The sequence below is a fragment of the Staurois parvus genome, unplaced genomic scaffold, assembly GCF_062004578.1.
Source record: "Staurois parvus isolate SC_StPar_1 unplaced genomic scaffold, SC_StPar_1.0 ptg000154l, whole genome shotgun sequence".
Lineage (NCBI taxonomy): Eukaryota > Metazoa > Chordata > Amphibia > Anura > Ranidae > Staurois > Staurois parvus.
Window position 1 is genome coordinate 7,827,967 of NW_028317950.1, and position 22,537 is coordinate 7,850,503.

At 42.3% G+C, this 22,537-nt stretch overlaps 1 protein-coding gene across 5 annotated transcripts in view; it reads right to left on the minus strand.

Moving 5' to 3' along the window:
- The window catches only part of SLC38A5 (solute carrier family 38 member 5), a 147,759-nt gene that overhangs the window by 15,053 nt on the left and 110,169 nt on the right, over positions 1–22,537 (minus strand). For 4 of the 5 annotated variants that reach the window (XM_089675011.1, XM_089675010.1, XM_089675008.1 and 1 more), the window contains 7 exons: positions 17,284–17,399; positions 12,586–12,659; positions 10,539–10,631; positions 9,503–9,584; positions 9,312–9,394; positions 3,607–3,665; positions 922–1,062 (listed from right to left, as the gene is read on the minus strand). In XM_089675011.1, the coding sequence (XP_089531137.1) occupies positions 922–1,062; positions 3,607–3,665; positions 9,312–9,394; positions 9,503–9,584; positions 10,539–10,631; positions 12,586–12,659; positions 17,284–17,399 (648 nt within the window). Of the gene's footprint in view, positions 1–921; positions 1,063–3,606; positions 3,666–9,311; positions 9,395–9,502; positions 9,585–10,538; positions 10,632–12,585; positions 12,660–17,283; positions 17,400–18,554; positions 18,677–22,537 lie in introns of those variants that run through there. The other variant, XM_089675012.1, reaches the window with a different exon arrangement.

The window sequence follows — 22,537 nt, forward strand, 5'->3', positions numbered from 1 at the left end:
GGAAAAAAATTCCTTCCTGATCCCCAGAGAGGCAATCAGATATTCCCTGGATCAACTATACCTATAAATGTTAGTATCCAGTTATATTCTGTGTATCTAGGAAAGAATCCAGGCCTTTTTTAAAGCAATCCACTGAGCTGGCCAGAACCGACTCTAGAGGGAATCCATTCCATATTTTCACAGCTGTCACTGTGAAGAAACCTTTCCGTGTTTGGAGATTAAATCTCTTTTCCTCCAGACGTAAAGAGTGCTCCCTTGCCCTCTGTGATGACCTCAGGGTGAATAGCTCTACACCGAGTTCACTATATGAACCACTGATGTATTTATACATGTTGATCATATCCCCCCTTAATCTCCTCTTCTCAAAAGAGAATAAATTCCGTTCCTCTAATCTTTCCTCATAGCTGAGCTCCTCCATGCCTCTTATCAGTTTGGTTGCCCTTCTCTGTACTTTCTCCAGTTCCCCAATGTTCTTTTTGTGAATTGGTGCCAAAAACTGAACTGCATATTCCAGATGAGGTATTTCTAATGATTTGTACAGGGGTAATATGATATCTCTCTCTCTGGAGTCTATACCTCTTTTAATACAAGAGAAGATTTTTCTTTTTCACGCTCTATTAAAAATGTGCTTTTGTCTCTGCCCATGTCCCCTTGAGAGATATTACCAACTACTTTCTCTCCTGACAGGAAATGAGGGTAAATCTCCCTAATATGGACTCAGACAGCAACAAAGCCTATCAGAGACCCTTGCCCTTCCCTTCAGTATCAAAAGCAAAAATTAAAGGTTTCGGCTGTAGTTTACAGTAAACCAACTGAAGCTAATGGGAATTCATTAGCCTGGCTAAACTGGGATCTTGTTTCCTTTTCCCTGGCATTCAGTCACAGATGAAACTAGTAGGGGAATGGTAAACTTAGACATACCTGAGTGTTCAGAGTAAACATCTTAGTGGCGCACTCCTCCCCTTTGACAGTAGTTGTATTGTAACCGTTGGTGTAGAGGTGGTGCTCTGTGGTTGTTGAGTTGCTCAGGGGACAAGGTATTACAAACTTCTTGTACATGACCTGAACATAATGATCACAGGACACAAGTGTGAGATATCAATAGGGCATGAAGGCAAAGGGCTGAAACCCAAGAAAAGTGATCCACAATGCTAATCCAGAATCATATAAGGCAAATGTTTCATTTTTTGGAGCTGGTTTTGGTCACTACACCTTAGTCTACAACAATGGTCTCCAAACTGCATCCTGCGGGCTGGATGTGGCTGTTTGCTTGACCTTATCCAGACTTTCCACTGATACGAGGCACTATTCCTTCCACTGACACCAACAATGGGGCATAATTCCTCCCATTGATATAAGCGATGGGACACTATTCCTTTTACTGACCCCCAACGATAGGGCATTATTTCTTCCGATACCAATAATGGGTCACTATTCCCCCCCATTGACATCACCAATGGTGCATTATTCTTCCCATTAATACCAATGATGGGGCACTATTAATCTCACGGATACCAGTGGGTCACTATTCCTCCCTTTGACATCAACAATGGGGAATAATGATGCCTCCCACTAATACCAATGATCAAGTGCTATTCCTCCTCCAACTGACCACAGGTACTATGTCATTTTTATTTTACCCCCGTTGACCACCAAGCATGATATATTGTTTACTCCCACTGAAGCTGAGGCATTTTCTACTCCCATTGGTCACAGACTATTCCTCCTATAGTCTGAAGGACAGTAAACTGGCCCTTTGTTTATAATGCTTGGAGAGCCCTGGTCTACAACATTAGTTATCCATAGGCTAGCTTTAATTTGCTAAGAATAATATGTTGCTGTTTTTACCAGTCCTTAGGTATGAGGTCTGCAATCTTTTATTTTGGTCTTCTTTCCTTTATTTTCATCTGGTCATCCTGCTGCTAAGACACTGCTTCTGAGACTAATCCTGAATCATATAAGGCAAGTGTTGCATTTTTTGGAGTTGGTTTTGGTCACTACCCCTTAGTCTACAACAGTGGTCTCCTGTTATTTTACCCCCGTTTTGCTGGAAAAACGCTCCAAAAAACTCTACAAAAACCTTTTTCTGCTCCTAGATGTTGAAGCACAAAAAATACTAATAGCTTAAGATAGTGTACATGGACACATAGGATAACACTATATAGCTTCTAGGAGCAGAAAAAATATGCTGCTAATAGCTATTAGGAGCTTAACCACTTCAATACCGGGCACTTATACCCCCTTCCTGCCCAGGCCGATTTTCAGCTTTCAGCGCTGTCACACTTTGAATGACAATTTCGCGGTCATGCAACACTGTACCCATATGACATTTTTATCATTTTTTCACACAAATAGAGCTTATTTTGGTGGTATTTGATCACCACTGAGTTTTTTATTTTTTGCTAAACACACTTTTCTTTGTTTCTTTTATAAAATTTTGCAAATAAATAACATTTTCATAAATTTAGGTCAAATGTATTCTGCTACATTTCTTGGTGCAAACAACAATAATAATTGCATTTGTATTTTTTTTTCAAATGTTTCTATTATTTATTATTACATTTTTTCTTTTTTTTTTACCATTTTATTTTTCAGCACACTGTGACCAAAGCAATACAATGTTACCATAGTAACATTGACCTACTCTGGGCAAGTGATCAGGATTTTTTTTTTAACACATTATGATTATTACCTATGTATTTCATTGATATTTGCAATCATTGTTACTGAATGAAACTATGGGCAGCACAGTGGCTAAATGGTTAGCACTTCCGCCTGGCAGGTCGTCGATTCGAATCCCAGCCATGGCACCACCTGCCTGGAGTTTGTATGTTCTCCCTGTGCCTGTGTGGGTTTCCTCCGGGTACTCCGGTTTCCTCCCACACTCAAAAGACATGCTGGTAGGTTAATTGGATCCTGTCTAAATTGTCCCTAGTATGTGTATGTATGAATGTAAGTAAGGGACCTTAGATTGTACACCCCTTGAGGGTTAGGGACTGATGGACTGACGGGAATGTACAATATATATGTGTAAAGTGCTGCGTAAATTGACGGCGCTATATAAGTACCTGAAATAAATAAACTGATTCATTCAGTCTTTTGTTGTGATTAGCTGTGATTGGGCAAAGCTGATCACATGATACAGATGGGCTGTGATTGGCCTTGTCTGTATCATGTGACTGCCTTGATCAGTCACAGCTAACAACATAATTGTATACAATGGATGGTATGACAGGAAGCCATCCATTGTATACAATTGACATGTGATCTGCTATGATTGGTCACGGCGGTCACATGACACTGACAACGGGCCGGTGTAGTGATATGTCATCGGCTGTGTCCCGTGGACACAGACTGTGACAGATCGTGCGGCCCCGTGACCGCGTGAGTGGCTTGTTTTGACAGGACATCATATGACGCCCAGTCACAACGGCAAGTGTTCCGCCCGGCCGTCAATGTGCTATAGTCTTGAATTGCTCCAAGACTCCTGGATGGGACAGAGAGAATCGAAATTCTACAGTGGAAGCTGGAGGAGATGAACAAATACTATTCAGAGATATAAGAGAACTAAAAAGTTTGTTGTAAAAGTCAAAAATTCAAGCTTACCACACTCAAGAAGAAAACCATACAGCTTAGAGAGAAGCCACTTGTGTATCCCAGATAACCTGAAAGAGATAGAAGGATTATTAGCATATAAGGATTCATTCACACACTTTAAAGCTGAACTCCGGGCATAAAACATTTCATAGAAATAGGTTACTCAATATCCACAAAGGATATGAGTCCACTTTGTGTACATCAAATGCATTTGCAAACCAAGGCATTCATTTGTAAATGTGTTTGAGACATCATCACTATGCTTTACATAGCCTGAGCAAAGAGCACAACTGTGGGAGGGGTCCAGCAGGTCCCACCCACTACAGGCTGCCTGCAGGAACTACAGGAGGGGGTGGAGACAAGACCAGCCACCCTGCACAAGAAGAGACAGCAGCAGTGACCGGTCTTTATTACAGGAAGCTCCAACACAAAATGCAGGAGCTGTCTCATGCTGAATTACTGCACATATCTAACCAAATACACAAACGGAATCAATATTTAAGTAAGATTCTTCATCCCCCTTCCTTTTTTACTTTTTCTCTTTTCTCATGAGCCTTGAAGACCTGCAGTACACACTGATGGTATACAGTATATCAGAACTTTATAATTTTCTGATTATTCTAACCGATTTGTGACTTTAGTTAGGTTTTTACAGATGCTACAGATACATTCCTGTACGTATCATACGAATGTATGGTACTTGAACTGTATTACTATTGTCAGCTGTCAATATTTTGTACTTTTGAAATTTTAAGTAGCCATCTTTTACTGGTTAAAAACAAAAGATTTAAGAATACAAAAAGTTTTTGTATTTAGACAATCTTTGTTTAGCCCGGAGTTCAGCTTTAAGTGTTGGCCTGTCTCTAAAATGTATGAGAAAAGACAAAAAAAGTTTATTTTCATAAATATTGTAACTATTCTAAACTCTCTCACATGAAATGTATGAAAGAAAAACAAAAGAAAGGGCAGACTGTAAAATATAACACCCAGCACAGACATAACACCTAGCAAAGATGTTATACCAAATATAACAAGCAGCACAGATATAACACCCAGCACAGATATAACACCGAGCAGAGATATAACACCCAGCAGAGATATAATATCCAGCACAGAAATAACATCCAGCAGAGATATAACATCCAGCACAGATATAATATCCAGCACAGAGATAACATCCAGCACAGATATAATATCCAGCACAGAGATAACATCCAGCACAGATATAATATCCAGCACAGATATAATATCCAGCACAGATATAACACCCAGCAGAGATATAATATCCAGCACAGATATAACACCCAGCAGAGATATAATATCCAGCACAGATATAACACCCAGCAGAGATATAATATCCAGCACAGATATAATATCCAGCACAGATATAACACCCAGCAGAGATATAATATCCAGCACAGATATAACACCCAGCAGAGATATAATATCCAGCAGAGATATAATATCCAGCACAGATATATTATCCAGCACAGATATAACACCCAGCAGAGATATAATATCCAGCACAGATATAACACCCAGCAGAGATATAATATCCAGCACAGATATAACACCCAGCAGAGATATAATATCCAGCACAGATATAACACCCAGCACAGATATAACACCCAGCAAAGACGTTATACCAAGTATAACAAGCAGCACAGATATAACACCCAGCAGAGATATAATATCCAGCACAGATATAACACCCAGCAGAGATATAATATCCAGCACAGATATAACACCCAACACAGATATAACACCCAACATAGATATAATATCCAGCACAGATATAACATCCAACACAGATACAGGTGAAACTCGAAAAATTAGAATATCGTGCAAAAGTTCATTTATTTCAGTAATGCAACTTAAAAGGTGAAACTAATATATGAGATAGACTCATTACATGCAAAGCAAGATAGTTCAAGACGTGATTTGTCATAATTGTGATGATTATGGCTTACAGCTCATGAAAACCCCAAATCCACAATCTCAGAAAATTAGAATATTGTGAAAAGGTGCAATATTCTAGGCTCAAAGTGTCCCACTCTAATCAGCTAATTAAGCCATAACACCTGCAAAGGGTTCCTGAGCCTTTAAATGGTCTCTCAGTCTGGTTCAGTAGGAATCACAATCATGGGAAAGACTGCTGAGCTGACAGTTGTGCAGAAAACCATCATTGACACCCTCCATAAGGAGGGAAAGCCTCAAAAGGTAATTGCAAAAGAAGTTGGATGTTCCCAAAGTGCTGTATCAAAGCACATTAATAGAAAGTTATGTGGAAGGGAAAAGTGTGGAAGAAAAAGGTGCACAAGCAGCAGGAATGACTGCAGCCTGGAGAGGATTGTCAGGAAAAGGCCACTCAAAAGTGTTGGGGACTTTCACAAGGAATGGACTGAGGCTGGAGTCAGTGCATCAAGAGCCACCACACACAGATGGATCCTGGACATGGGCTTCAAATGTCATATTCCTCTTGTCAAGCCGCTCCTGAACAACAAACAACGTCAGAAGCATCTTACCTGGGCTAAAGAAAAACAGACCTGGTCTGTTGCTCAGTGGTCCAAAGTCCTCTTTTCTGATGAGAGCAACGTTTGCATCTCATTTGGAAACCAAGGACCCAGAGTATGGAGGAAGAATGGAGAGGCACACACTGCAAGATGCTTGAAGTCCAGTGTGAAGTTTCCACAGTCTGTGTTGATTTGGGGAGCCATGTCATCTGCTGGTGTTGGTCCACTGTGCTTCATTAAGTCCAGGGTCAACGCAGCCGTCTACCAGGAGATTTTGGAGCACTTCATGCTTCCTTCCGCAGACGAGCTTTATGGGGATGCGGACTTCATTTTCCAGCAGGACTTGGCACCTGCCCACACTGCCAAAAGCACCCAAATCTGGTTTCTACCACACTTTTCCCTTATGGAGGGTGTCAATGATGGTTTTCTGCACAACTGTCAGGTCAGCAGTCTTTCCCATGATTGTGATTCCTACTGAACCAGACTGAGAGACCATTTAAAGGCTCAGGAACCCTTTGCAGGTGTTATGGCTTAATTAGCTGATTAGAGTGGGACACTTTGAGCCCAGAATATTGCATCTTTTCACAATATTCTAATTTTCTGAGATTGTGGATTTGGGGTTTTCATGAGCTGTAAGCCATAATCATCACATTTATGACAAATCACGGCTTGAACTATCTTGCTTTGCATGTAATGAGTCTATCTCATAGATTAGTTTCACCTTTTAAGTTGCATTACTGAAATAAATGAACTTTTGCATGATATTCTAATTTTTCGAGTTTCACCTGTATAACACCCAACATAAATATAATATCCAACACAGATATAACACCCAACACAGATATAACACCCAACACAGATATAACATCAAACATAGATATAATATCCAACACAGATATAACACCCAGCACAGATACAACACCCAATGTACATCAAGTGTAACACCTAGCACAGGCTGTACACCTGATAATGCACAGTACATACTGTGACTAATTATAACATCCAGCACAGGCTGTACATTGGATATAACATACAGTACACTAAATGAAAACAAAACAAAACAACAGAGACTACACACTGGATAAAACACAGAGCACAAACTATGTGCTGTATATAGCAACTAGCAAAACAATGTAAACTAGATATAACATCAGGCAATAAATATACTTTATATAAAGTACCCAATACAAACTATACACCCCTTATAGCACTCTATATATATATACTGGATATAACACATGATGCAGACTGTACATTGGATATACTGTAGCACCCAGCATAGGCTGTTCACTGGACATTACACACAGCTAACACTGTGCATTAGATACATCTAGCAAAGACTTTACACCAGGTATAGTAGCCAGAAAAGACTGTATATTAAATATGACACACAACACAGACTGTACACGGGATATAACACCTAGTAAAGACTGTACAATGAATGGAACATACAGAACAGTCTGTACGCAAGACATACCAGCCAGCACAGTCTGTACGCAAGACATACCACCCAGCACAGTCTGTACGCAAGACATTCCACCCAGCACAGTCTGTACGCAAGACATACCACCCAGCACAGTCTGTACGCAAGACATACCACCCAGCACAGTGTGTACGCAAGACATACCACCCAGCACAGTGTGTACGCAAGACATTCGACCCAGCACAGTGTGTACGCAAGACATACCACCCAGCACAGTCTGTACGCAAGACATACCACCCAGCACAGAGTGTACGCAAGACATACCACCCAGCACAGAGTGTACGCAAGACATACCACCCAGCACAGAGTGTACGCAAGACATACCACCGAGCACAGAGTGTACGCAAGACATGCCACCCAGCACAGAGTGTACGCAAGACATACCACCGAACACAGAGTGTACGCAAAAGACATACCACCCAGCACAGAGTGTACACAAGACATACCACCCAGCACAGAGTGTACGCAAGACATACCACCCAGTACAGAGTGTACACAAGACATACCACCCAGTACAGAGTGTACGCAAGACATACCACCCAGCATAGTCTGTACGCAAGACATACCACCCAGCACAGAGTGTACGCAAGACATACCACCGAGCACAGAGTGTACGCAAGACATACCACCCAGCACAGAGTGTACGCAAGACATACCACCGAACACAGAGTGTACGCAAAAGACATACCACCCAGCACAGAGTGTACGCAAGACATACCACCGAACACAGAGTGTACGCAAGACATACCACCGAGCACAGAGTGTACGCAAGACATACCACCCAGCACAGAGTGTACGCAAGACATACCACCGAACACAGAGTGTACGCAAAAGACATACCACCCAGTACAGAGTGTACACAAGACATACCACCCAGCACAGAGTGTACGCAAGACATACCACCCAGTACAGAGTGTACGCAAGACATACCACCCAGCACAGAGTGTACACAAGACATACCACCCAGCACAGAGTGTACGCAAGACATACCACCCAGCATAGTCTGTACGCAAGACATACCACCCAGCACAGTCTGTACGCAAGACATACCACCCAGCACAGTCTGTACGCAAGACATACCACACAGCACAGTCTATACACAAGGCTTACCACCCAGCACAGTCTGTACGCAAGACATACCACCCAGCACAGTGTGTGCATTAGATAGTATACCCAGCACATATGGCTATTGCATAAGTAGCTGATCTCCTACATCTACACATGACATTCTTTATCCAAGTGCCTGGAAAGGGAATTGTTCCTCGGTACCAATCAGATTCTTTTTTTCACTTAAGCCGACTGTAGATGGTTCAAATCTTGGTTGGTTCAGCAGGGAAAGGCCAAGATTTAAACCACCTATGGGCAGGCTGATTATACCCAAGTCGTTCCATTGATCGACTTGGGTACAACCAACATGTTGGATTTTTACATGCGATTATTTCTAGAAGCTATGGCCGCTAGCAATAGTCACTGTGTTCTCCCAGAAGGGACACCTCCCAACGCCCTCCTGCCAGAACACTTTAGCCCTGTGGGAGGGACAGTCAGTGTTGATGGGCGAATTGAGCGAGGAAAGAAGATCGCATCATCTATGGCCAGCCTGAATCTGGTTGTGCTGGACAGCAGAGATCCTTATTTCAGTTTGATAATTCTGACCCATTGCTGCTTAGCTATGAGAACTCTACACATGATTGGACAAGGTCCTTAGAATCGGGTCTTACCCAGATGTTTCATGAGAGCGAGGGGGAGAATGACGGAGATTGTGACAATGATGATGAGCACGTTACCTTGTAAATACCAAGCCCTGTGGAGGAGAAGGGATTCAGACAGTGGGAATGTATAACGGTGAGTCAGGTAAACACACACACACTCACACACACACATATAAGTGTACAACCCAATAGAATCTTACTCAGTTTTCGTTGTCAACCCCATGAAAGTCTGGATGACGAGTGGCAGCTCGTACTTAATAATGTATAAATAACTGGACATAGCTGAAATAGAAAGGAAAAGTTGGGTTACATGATTCCTCGCAAATTGCACAAATAAAAGGCATGCTTATTTCTGATACGAAAAATGATTCTACAGAGACAATGCGGTACATCTGTAACATTGTATTTGTCCTATGCAGTCCAACACACCAACCGCTGTTTTTTTAATCTTCAGCATTGCAAGTTAGGCCCCTTTCACATGAGTGTTCCGTATGTCCGTTTCTCATCTGTCCGTTTACAGATGAAAAATGGACACCCATGTATTTCTATGGACTATCGGATGTAAACGGATGATCATCTGTTTACATCCATTAAAGTCCACATCTGTTAACATCCGTTTTTTGAATGGAAGAAAACCCTATTCTTCTTCCGTTGCAAAAAAATGGAACGGATGAAAAACGGATGTAACGGATGAAAAATGGATGTAAATGGACACAAGTTTGCATATCCTGGCAGAAATTGTGAAATTTTGACATTGATATTGAAAATATGACTGATCATGCCAAAAAATGCTCTTTTATTGAAGGATGATGATCATATGAAGCCATTTATTATCAAATAGTTGTTTGGCTCCTTTTTAAATCATAATGATAATAGAAATCACCCAAATGGCCCGGATCAAAAGTTTACATCCCCTGGAATGTTTGGCCTTGGTACAGACACACAAGGTGACACACACGGGTTAAAATGCCAATTAGAGGTTAATGTCCCACATCTGTGGCTTTTTAAATTGCAATTAGTGTCAGTGTATAAATAGTCAATGAGTTTGTTAGCTCTTACATGGAAGCACTGACTAGGCTAGATACTGAGCCATGGGGATCAGAAAAGAACTGTCAAAAGTCCTGCGTAACAAGGTAATGGAACTTTATAAAGTTGGAAAAGGACATAAAAAGATGTCCAATAAAAAATAAATTATATAAAAAAAAACAGAGTATAGAAGGGAAATATATTCCTTACCGCCGACATTATGGATGGTTATAATCAATGCTGCCATAATCTTCCCCACGGGTCCAAATGCTCTCATGCCAAGCTGTTCATAGGCACGCATACCTGATCAGGAGGAAAAAGTTGGAGAGGAAATTGATGGGAAATGGTCACTGGGTGTACTGAGTGTGTAAATGGGGAAAAGAAGAGGGGGTGAGTATATCTGTAGAAGGAGCAGGAAGCTCAGGAAGAGTGAATGTAAGAAAGGTATGGCTAGATGTGAGATGCTTCATAGGGATCTCCACTAAACCCTGAACAAATGTATAACAAATACTAGGTGTTGGACCAGACAATATTAACAGTGATCCAACTGTCTGTGAACTGCAGTAATTCTGATGATCTCAGTGTCAATCAATAAACCTTGTTCCAGAGGGTCCTCTAAGTGTCCCATGGGCACAGTCATACTTTGCCATTCTGGTGCCCCGCGTTATGTTGTGTGTTACCATGCATTGCGTCAAAGTGAAACTAAACTCAACAAGCATTTGCGAAAAAAACTTAAACATTTCCAAATCTAAGTTTCAGTTTGCAAGCATTGCTTTGGTTACCCTAAGACTTAGATTTGAACTTCAGGCCCCAGCATTCTTCTGCCCACCAAAGCCAGTGCCATCTTCTTTGGTGCCAACTGCTTATGGAGAGCAGAAAAGGCATGTCAGGATGGAACTTGCACTTATGCCAGAGTGGGTGCCTGGGTACCTTTTGTCTTTCCAGCAAGATGGTTGAATCAACGCACTGTTGAGACGCTAGGAGTGCAGCGGACTGTGCACATACGCTAGTCCACATCAGAAAGAGGCAAAGAGGGAAGAAAACAGATTTGAGTGACCTGAGTAGGATCCATGGACAGTATTTATGGTCACTTTCAGATTAGACAAAGTTTAACTGGTGAGTTTAATTGCGCTTTATGGCAGTCCATCCAAATAAATAGGATGCCAACGTACCACATGGACAAAAAAACAGGCATGCACCATTTTGTTCAATCCAAAATGCGTGTTGTAGTATGCTACTTTACATAGGTGTTGAATGTCTGTTGGGTTTGTGTTGGAGTTCCACACTTTAGAGGTGTTGCCATGTTTCACGTGACTGTCATATGCCTTTAAGTGTTCTTTGTATTTTTTCTATGCTCCTCCCTTTGCTCTGGTTTAGTTCATGCTGTATAGATAGTCCACCCATTTTCCCAGTAATGCATTTCAGCTTCTAGCCTCATGTCATGAAGCAGATCACATTATGATCTTTTGACCTATCCAATGTTCATTGTTGTAAGATTCTCTCAGTTTATGGAATAAACTTCACAAGATCTACAAGGTGTCATTTAGATCGAGTCACTGCCTGTGTTATTCAACTAAGATTGGAGTTATCGCTATCTCATCACAACTGTAAGTTATAGAGATCACACTTTCAACGCTTAGATTGGAGAGACAAAACAGGTGTTAATGGGCCCTACTGAGATTCAAAAACAAATCCAAGCTAAATGTAGAACTCCGAGTTCAAGTAAAATCCCAGCCAAATAATTGGATGGAATAAGAAAGGGTTCGAATTTCTGTCTCTAAAGCTGCCTGTGTTCCCTTTTAGGGAGGTTTACCTTCATTCCTGTCCCAGTGACCACACTGGAAGTGATGGGAATGTGCCTGTTGGATACGCTGTCTGTGCAATAGAAATTGACAGAGGTTTCATTTATGATGTCCCATAATAAAAGTGATATTTTGGTTATATACGGAAGCATGCTTTCACAATTGTTAGCAACCTTGGCTGATGTCCTGCTTAAGGACACAAATGTCGTGAAGTTAGTCCTTCTGTCTTTCTCTCAATTACTCTCAATTACTCCAATATCCTCAAAAATCCCACAAAATACAGCTTCCACCCAAAACTGACCTTACGTTGTGCATGTCTGTGTATAGAACTGGTGGAGCATTAGAGTGTGAGCTTCTTAAGGAAAGACACTGATGTAAATGGCAACAGCACTGTGTACAGAAGAGGCAGTACGGGGTATAAAGAATAAATAGTGAAAAATAAGAAAGCCACTTACCAACGACACCTGAACACTTGAGGAGGAGGTGGATGGAATAAGCAGACAAGAGAGCAATGCATATTAAAAGGATCCTATAGAGAAGACCAAAGACAAATTTTAACGTTCAAAACAAGCATTTGCAATCTGCAGCCCTTTAGCTGCTGAAGAACTACAAGCAGTGACGTCACCAGGGCTGGTGTCACCTGGTGCGGTAAAACATGGTGTCACCCCCCTTGCTCGGGGGTGGTGACACACAGCGTGTTTCATCGCACTGCTGTGGCGCTTCTTCCCAGCCTGCCACAGTGTTCTGTCCTGCTGCTGCAGAGTGACAGCAGGAGCAGAACAGAGCAGTAGACACTGGGCAGACTAGCAGGTCGGGCTCTCTACTGTCAAGTCTCCCACAGTGCACTTGATGGTGTCACCCACACCCAGGTGCAGGAACTCAACCACGCCCCCACTGCAACCCCCCCCCAGGGGAAGAGCACACTGAATGAAAGATAGGTGTGGCTGAATTGCACTAACAATGGGATGGCCTTACATAGGCATTGTTAATATCAAGAGTGCATTATGCACAGGCTTCAGAAGCACACTACATACAGAGTGCAGGGTTCAGGAGTGTGATACAAACAGGGTGCAGAACTCAGGTGTGCACTGTGTACAGGGGCAGGGCTCAGGAGTGCGCTATATACGGGGGGCAGGACTCAGGAGTGCGCAATATACGGGGGCAGGACTCAGTAGTGCGCTATATAGGGGGGTAGGACTCAGGAGTGTGCAATATACAGGGGCAGGACTCAGGAGTGCGCAATATACAGGGGCAGGACTCAGGAGTGCGCAATATACAGGGGCAGGACTCAGGAGTGCGCAATATACAGGGGCAGGACTCAGGAGTGCGCTATGTACAGACTGCAAGACTCAGGAGTGCGCTATATACAGGGACAGGACTCAGGAGTGCGCAATATACAGGGGCAGGACTCAGGAGTGCGCTATATACAGGGGCAGGACTCAGGAGTGCGCTATATACAGGGGCAGGACTCAGGAGTGCGCAATATACAGGGGCAGGACTCGGGAGTGCGCTATATACAGGGGCAGGACTCGGGAGTGCGCTATTTCCAGGGGCAGGACTCGGGAGTGCGCTATATCCAGGGGCAGGACTCGGGAGTGCGCTATATACAGCGGCAGGACTCGGGAGTGCGCTATATACAGCGGCAGGACTCGGGAGTGCGCTATTTCCAGGGGCAGGACTCGGGAGTGCGCTATATCCAGGGGCAGGACTCGGGAGTGCGCTATATACAGCGGCAGGACTCGGGAGTGCGCTATATACAGCGGCAGGACTCGGGAGTGCGCTATATACAGCGGCAGGACTCGGGAGTGCGCTATATACAGCGGCAGGACTCGGGAGTGCGCTATATCCAGGGGCAGGACTCGGGAGTGCGCTATATCCAGGGGCAGGACTCGGGAGTGCGCTATATCCAGGGGCAGGACTCGGGAGTGCGCTATATACAGGGGCAGGACTCAGGAGTGCGCTATATACAGGGGCAAGACTCAGGAGTGCACTACGTACAGACTGCAGGACTCAGAAGTACACTATATACAGGGGCAGGTCTCAGGAGTACACTATATACAGGGGCAGGACTAAGGAGTAAACTATATACAGGGGCAGGACTCAAGAGTGCGCTATATACAGGGGCAGGACTCAAGAGTGCGCTATATCCAGGGGCAGGACTCGGGAGTGCGCTATATCCAGGGGCAGGACTCGGGAGTGCGCTATATCCAGGGGCAGGACTCGGGAGTGCGCTATATACAGGGGCAGGTCTCAGGAGTACGCTATATACAGGGGCAGGTCTCAGGAGTAAACTATATACAGGGGCAGGACTAAGGGGTACACTATATACAGGGGCAGGACTCAGGAGTGCGCTACGTAGAGATTACAGGACTCAGAAGTGCGCTACGCAGAGATTACAGGACTCAGAAGTGCGCTACGCAGAGATTACAGGATTGCACCTGAGCACAGAATTTATATATATAGATATATATATATATATATATATATATATATAAAACATTACATGGTTAATGCAATGGAAATCTGAAATCTTGTGCTTTAAACACACATTGAATGTAAAAAATCAATTCATGTCTACTCAATCATGCATGAATGGTTATAAGAATTGAATGACCTTGTTAACCACTTACTCACTGCCGTATAGCAGATATACTGCTACACGGCGGCACAGGTGAGCAAAATCACGTATATATACGTGATTTTGCATTTCTGGGTAGGGGGCGCATGCGAGCCACGCGCGCCATGCACGCACTGCCGTTCGCAGCTGCGGATGTCAATCACCCAGTCCCGCCCAGTGATTACTTGCTGGCGCCTGGTGATTACCGACAGTCACCGACGGGGAGGAAGACTGTTTTGCTTACAAACAGTCTTCCTCCCTGTTAGCTCAGACACACTGCTCTGGATGGCTGTGAACAGCACAGCCATCCCGATCAGTGTGCTAACAGTGAAGCACACCCCCTCCCCCAGCCCCCTAGTAAAACACTCCCTACACACAGTTAACCCTTTGATCGCCCCTCACATTAACCCCTTCCTTCCCAGTGCCATTGGTACAGTGTCAGTGTTGTTTTTTAGCACTGATCACTGTATTGGTGTTACTGGGGATGTCACCAAGTTAGTTCGTCCCCCAGTGTCAGAATGCCCTCCGCAGTCTGGTTAAAAGTCGCTGATTGCCGCCATTACTAGTAAGGAAAAAAAATATCCCAGTATCTATACCGCCATTTGTAAACGCTATAACTTTCATGTAAACTAATTAAAAGACATGTAGCAGAATACATTTTGTCTTAAGTTTATGACGAAATTTGATTTTTTAAATTTTTTTTATTGGACATGTTTTATAGCAAAAAGCCCAAAATATAGTTTGTTTCCCTCAAAATTGTCAGCCTTTTTTTGCGTATAGCGCAAAAACTAAAAACCGCACAGGCGATCAAATACCACCGAAAGAAACTTTATTTGTGGGAAAAAAAGGATGTAAATTTCATGTAGGTGTGGCGTTGCATGACCGCGCAATTGTCAGTTAAAATAACTCAGTGGCGTAATGCAAAAAATGGCCTGGTAAGGAAGGGGGGTAAATCCTCAGGAGGACAAGTGGTTAAAGTGGAGTTCCACACATGTTGTCAAAAAATAAAAGCAGCAACAAAAACTGTAGCTGCTGACTTTTAAAAAACAGCCACTTACCTGTCCCTCGGTCCCGTGGTGTGTCCCCCGCAGCCCGTTTTACAGGCCGTCCTGTATTCAAGGAGGCCGGCATCTTCAGTGTGGGCATCCGGCTGTGATAGCTTGCGGCTTCACAGCCGGGTACCCACTGCGCATGCGCGCGTAAGGCTGTGCTTCATGAATGGTCCTGCAGTCTTCTGGGACCTGTCACGTGTCCCAAAAGACTACAGGGAGGGAGGACACCTTCTGCTGCCAATCGCCTAGGTGATTGGACCGGAAGTGGGAGCTGGTACCTGTCAAATTCGGGTACCCGATCCCCCCCCACCCCCCCCAGAGGTGCCAATCCTTAATGGGGAGCAGTCCTTAAAGCGGAACTTCCCCTTTTGGGTGGAGCTCCACTTTAAGTGGAATTTATACATAATACAAGGACTTTAACACCCCTTGGGGCCGGCCCTTTAAGAGTTTCAGAAGCTGTAAGGTGGACGGGGTTTTAGGGTCATTTGACCGCCGTGATGTGCCGTCATTGTGGTCACATGAACGGAAAAGGTCCTGATCTAAAGGGAGACCGGGACCTTTCCGTGAGTCATGGACATATGTGCTGGGAGCGCACAGGGCGTGCTCTCTCAGCACATATGTATTTTCTAATTGGGCGCAAATATACGGCCACTCAGTGTCAAGGCCCAGACGCCGAGAGGCCACATATTTGCGTGCGCTCGGTGTCAAGGGGTTAATGACCATGTTGCAAGATGAACACATTGTGATTGTATTGTAATGCACTGTGGGTATTCTATGCGCTTTATAAGAAGTTATATGGGAGTTGATCTATAATTGCACATGCACTTTATTATGAGGATTGCACATTATAAATTGTAACGCGGTGTACAATACGTCAGCACTGGTCTATACAGTATATCTGTCTATGTGGGAACACATTTCATGGCAGCAGCAGTATTATATTGGAAGTGGGTTTAGTCTAATTGCAGTTTTTAACTACGATATGCTTACCGCAAGTTCTTTCCCTCCTGTAATCTCCAGCAACACACCTCCCCATCCCACCCACCAGCCAACAGAGCAGCCAACTTCACCGCAAGCCTGATCTCATTTTTCACTTGGTGTGGGGTACACTCAATATGAAGAAATATTTCAATCATCACATTAACTGAATTAAAAAGAAATAACTTTGTGAAGGTTTGCAAGATTTTATAAGAGAAGCAATTGGTGTTTTTATGTTTTCCTAGCATTGCACTTTAATTACATAAGTGGTCAGTATACTGTGCTATGTAAGGTGGTCTTTGTGCATGTATATAATCCAGGCTTGTCTGTATACTGAGTCCAGGCTGTTCTCAGTGTGGGAATATGAGCCTGCAATCTCTCCAACGGCAGCTGTTTAGGGCTATTACTCTGACAGAAGCTGTTCATGGAAAGGACTTTCCCAAACTGATAGGAACCTGGATCTGTGCCAGGAAACAGGGAACCGTTAGAAGGGAAGGAGTACTCACACAAAAAGAATGATTCCTGTGTTGGACATTGCGTAGGCCAGACCTAAGATCCCACTACCCATAATGGCATTGCTCAGGTTAAACACTGACATCCCAAATGACGTCTTGCCTTCAAACTGTGGAGGGAACAGAAAATAGTTAGCGAGAGAGAAGCCAACAACGTATCTTTCACAACATAAATTATTACATATGCAAAAAAACTTCAAAAAAGTATTCCGGCAGCGCATAAATCAATTATCAGTATAAAACATTCCTTATAAATTAAAAAAAAATAATTATATATATATATATATATATATATATATATATATATACACACACTGTATATATATATATATATATATATATATATATATAAATAATAGCACAGCTATTTCTTCAGAATAAGGGCTCATGTACACTGTAGCTAATAAACTCACGCTTAGGAGCTGTTTTTTTCCAGCAGCCCCTGAACTCCCCCTAATGTTTTCCTATGTGTCCATGTACACATCGTCCTTTACAGTCATTTACAGGCATTTGAGTTTACAGTCTTTTTTCCGAACGCAGAAAACTTGCGTTCAGCAGTTGATTTTTATCAGCGTTTCAAACGCAAAACGCAGCTAATTGCAGTGCATCGCATTTATAAGCATTTGCAAATTTTTTTTAACTCTTCCAGTTCCCAATGCTGTCCAAAGCCTTTTCTCATCATAAAAAATGCATGCGAAGCATTTTCAAGGTACTCAAATGGACAAAACACTGAACACAGGATGTTCCTACCAAGCTTGTCACACATTGTAATGACCAATTCGCACCTCAGACCTCTCCCACCCTTGGAAACAAAAGATATGTTAATGACCATTCACACCTCAATTTCCTCATGAAGACCCCTTGCCAGGTGGCCTTAATGACTCACTCCACCAGACACCTATCACACCATTGGACACAAAAGATATGTTAATGACCATTCACACCTCAAATTCCTCATGAAGACCCCCTGCCAGGTGGCCTTAATGACTCACTCCACCAGAAACCCACCCTTGGAAACAAAAGAAATGTTAATTAGCAACTCACACCTAAGCTAATCTCAACACATACTGCTGTCTCTGCTTCTACTCTCTGTATTTCTCTGAAACAGTCTGAAATAGTTAATAATTTACCACTTTTCAGTGCATTCTGGGCATTTGGGAGGTTCTCCTGTGCTTATGTTTAAAAAACGCTTCTAAACTCAAATGCACATAAATGTGCATAATCGCTTTATGCAAACGTGGCTAAACAGACGTTTTTTAACTTACGTTTTCCAGCAGTCAGTTTCCATCATTCAGAAGTGTCCCGTGTACATGGGGCCTAAGATATTTACTGGGTGGCTCCATTCCCCATGTGGCTATCACGTTAGCAGGCTGCTCTGTCTGCCAAGCAGCAAGGACTGCAGACTCTGTGTGGAGCATTGGGAGGAGGAATGTGTATGCTGGAGTTCAGGAGCGTTTGTCCTGGGATTCCAATATCTCAAGATTAAGGAGAATAAAATATCACAAGTGGTCTGATTCATTTCTTGGAAAATCGTCTATTAAAGCCTAGTGTGCCAACCATGAGAGTGTGAGGCAACACGTTTTGGTGAGTGCACACCAGAAAAGGGAGCATTGCATATTTATACATTTATATTTTTTTCACGGGGTGATCGTTTCCTGGACTGAGTTATTTGGACTTTTCGTTTGGAATATCATCAATTATTAATTATTGTTACACCACTAATATTTTTTATGTGGCAAATATTATTTATTATGTATATAATTTATATATATTTTTTTTTATAAGTAATTTTTTATACTGATAATTGATTTATGCGCCACCGGAATACTTTTTTGAAGTTTTTTTTTATTATATTTGTTTATTATATTTTAAAGTGGCAGCATAGTGGTTTATACACAGATATGATATAGAAGTGATAAACTATAAATTATTAATCATTTAGCGCAGTTTGCTGGTCTTATACCTTCACTATTTTCACAAATTATTACATGTACCAAATTTTTGTTAACTCTTCCAGATGTAGTGCCATCAATATATGCAGTGCTTTACATATATATTGTACATTAACATCAGTCCCTAACCCTCAAGGGGTGTACAATCTAAGGTACCTAATTTACATTCATACATACACATACTAGGGCCAATTTAGACAGGAGCCAATTAACCTACCAGCATGTGTTTGGAATGTGGAAGGAAACTGGAGTACCCAGAAGAAACCCACACAGGCACAGGGAGAGCATGCAAACTCCAGGCAGGTGGTGCTGTGGTCGGGATTCGAACCAATGACCCTAGTACTGCCAGGCAGATGTGCTAACCATTTAGCCACTGTGCTGCCCATATGCCTGTGAGCTGCAAGTACTGTACATGGTATCCACATTTATACACATAGAAATCAAACCACAAGGACACCACGACCTTGAGGCTCCACGCACACGGCGTGTTTTAATAATGCTGATACTGTTAGCGGTGTAAAGTCACATTAAAAACGTGAGATTTTCAGCGGAATTTTGCATTAGCGTTTAGCGGCATTTTTCCACGTTTAGCTGCGTTTTTCTGTGTTTGCAGTTTTTAGCGTTTTTTTTTGTTTATAAATGATTTTTATTTATTAAGAAATAGGCTGCAAAAATAGCTTAACAGCATAAGGTATAACATACAACAGAAACAAAAGGCACATCTGTAATATTCTGTCCAAAAAGGTACAGTTATGTAGAACATAAAAGTTAAATACATTAGTAAGGTAGGCAGGAAGGTAGGCAGCGCAATAAAACCACCAATTTAGCATTTTTTTAACAAAAAAAGTCCACAAACGCCGGTTTGCCGCGTTTTACCGTGTCTTGACGCGGTTTTCAGCATCAGAGGGTTTTTACAGCTAAAAAAACTCAGCTTTTTTTTTACAGCTTTTTAAGCGTTTTTGCATTAGCGTTTTGTGGCGTTTTCCTGCATTTGTGTTTTTTAGCTTTTTTTTACCAAAGAAAAATATTTTTGGTCAAAAAAAGTACAAAAACACCGGTTTGCTGAGTTTTACCACATTTTTCAGCGTTACAGCGTTTTTACAGCTAAAAAACTCAGCTTTTTTGCATTAGCATCTGCAGCCTTTTGCAGCATTTTCACGCATTTTTCCTCATTTGCGTTTGTAGTGTTTTTTTTTTACCAAAAAATAAAAAAAATTTTTGGTCAAAGAAAGTCCAAAAATGCTGGTTTTCTGCGTTTTACAGTGTTAGAGCGTTTTTACAGCTAAAAAACTCCTCTAGCAATCCACTAGTCCTGGGTTTTTTTCCAGCCAAAAAAACATTGATTACAGTCTATGTGTGTATGGACACATAGGATAACATGTTGGGGGGTTTACTGGCTGTACAGAAAAAACCTCAAAAGCCAAAAACATTCAGTGTCAGGGACTTTTTTGAACGCAAAAAGTTGCGTTTTTAGATCTATAGGCTTCAATGGCAACACTGCAGAAAAGCATGTATTGCATTTTTTACTGCATTTTGTATTCGTTTTTGATGTGTTTTGCGTTTTAAATTTGCCTAGCAACAAGAAAAAAAAATACATGAAAAAAAAAACGCGGCAAAAACCAGGTGCAAAAATGCAGAAACGGGTCAAACGCAACATGCATAGGTGTGAACCTAGTCTTAAGAGTGTATATTATGGTGCCTAGGGTATCTTAAAGTTTTTTTTTGTTACATTAAAGAGATCTTAAAGTTTTTGAATTTATCCACACTCTCAGCTAATAGCACTTCTCAGGCAACAGAGTTAACATTTTCATGCTTTGCTGTTTTTTTGCCTTCCTCTGGATCAACTGTGGGTATACGATTATAACTTTTTTTTTTTAATGGTTGAGGTGGATGGACTTTTGTCTTTTTTCAGCCAGACTAACTATGTTAGTGCTCTATCAGTAAACATAAAAGCCTTTCTTGGTTTGAAGTTTAATGAGCATATAGGTTGCCTTTATTGACATTTTTTTTAAACAAAACCTTTCTATTTTTATTATATACCTTCTTTTAGACCCACTGAGATCATCACAGGGTCTCTGTGCTTTTCTGTGCATGGCAGGCAGATCATGGCTGCTGGGAGGCTTCCTAAAAAAACAGACCACCCTAGCTAAAGCCTACATGTGATGTTGAGTCTCTGCATTTAACAGAACTAAAATCCGATAAATAAAAAGGATGGGCGCGGGACAGTAAGGGGGAGTTTTACTAGAACTGGTGCAGCTCTGTATAGAAATCAATCGGCTTCCAGGTTTTATTGTCAAAGCTTAACTGAAGCTGATTGGTTACAATGTACATTGACAGTCAGAGCAGAATGAAAACTCCTGATAAGATATATCGTGTAGAGACAATCTGCACATGCTCAGTTTAGTGTGTATTGCTAGAGAGGTTTTTTTTATTCTTGGGAGAGTGCATGTGATCAGCACAGGGCCAATCAACACTGTCCAGACAGAGGTCAGGGGTTCTGCATCCTCTTAGAGCAGAATGAAAACTCCTGATAAAATATATCGTGTAGGGACAATCTGCACATGCTCAGTTTAGTGTGTATTGCTAGAGAGGTTTTTTTTTTCTTTGAGAGGGTGCATGTTATCAACACAGGGCCAATCAGCACTGTCCAGACAGAGGGTCAGGGGTTATGCAGCCTCATAGGACAGTCAGAGAAGAATGAAAACTCCTGATAAGATATATCGTGCAGAGCCACTCTGCACATGCTCAGTTTAGTGTGTATTGCTAGGGAGGTTTTTTTTTTTCTTGGGAGAGTGCATGTGATCAGCACAGGGCAAATCAACACTGTCCAGACAGAGGTCAGGGGTTCTGCATCCTCTTAGAGCAGAAAGAAAACTCCTCCGACAAGCTTTAACCAGTGCTCAGCTGGGCACTGATAGAAGTCACAAAACTGCTGATGAGAACATGTATTTAGCAGTTTATATTTACTAAAATAATTGCAATGATGTGTGTACTTTGGGAGACCAGGTATAGTGAATGCAGGGTCTGGAGAGACCAGATATAGTGAATGCAGAGTCTGGGGAGACCAGATATAGTGAATGCAGAGTCTGGGGAGACCAGATATAGTGAATGCAGGGTCCAAAGAGACCAGATATAGTGAATGCAGGGTCCAGGGAGACCAGATATAGTGAATGCAGAGTCCTCGGAGACCAGATATAGTGAATGCAGGTTCTCAGGAGACCAGATATAGTGAATGCAGGTTCTCGGGAGACCAGATATAGTGGATGCAGGGTCTGGGGAGACCAAATATAGTGAAT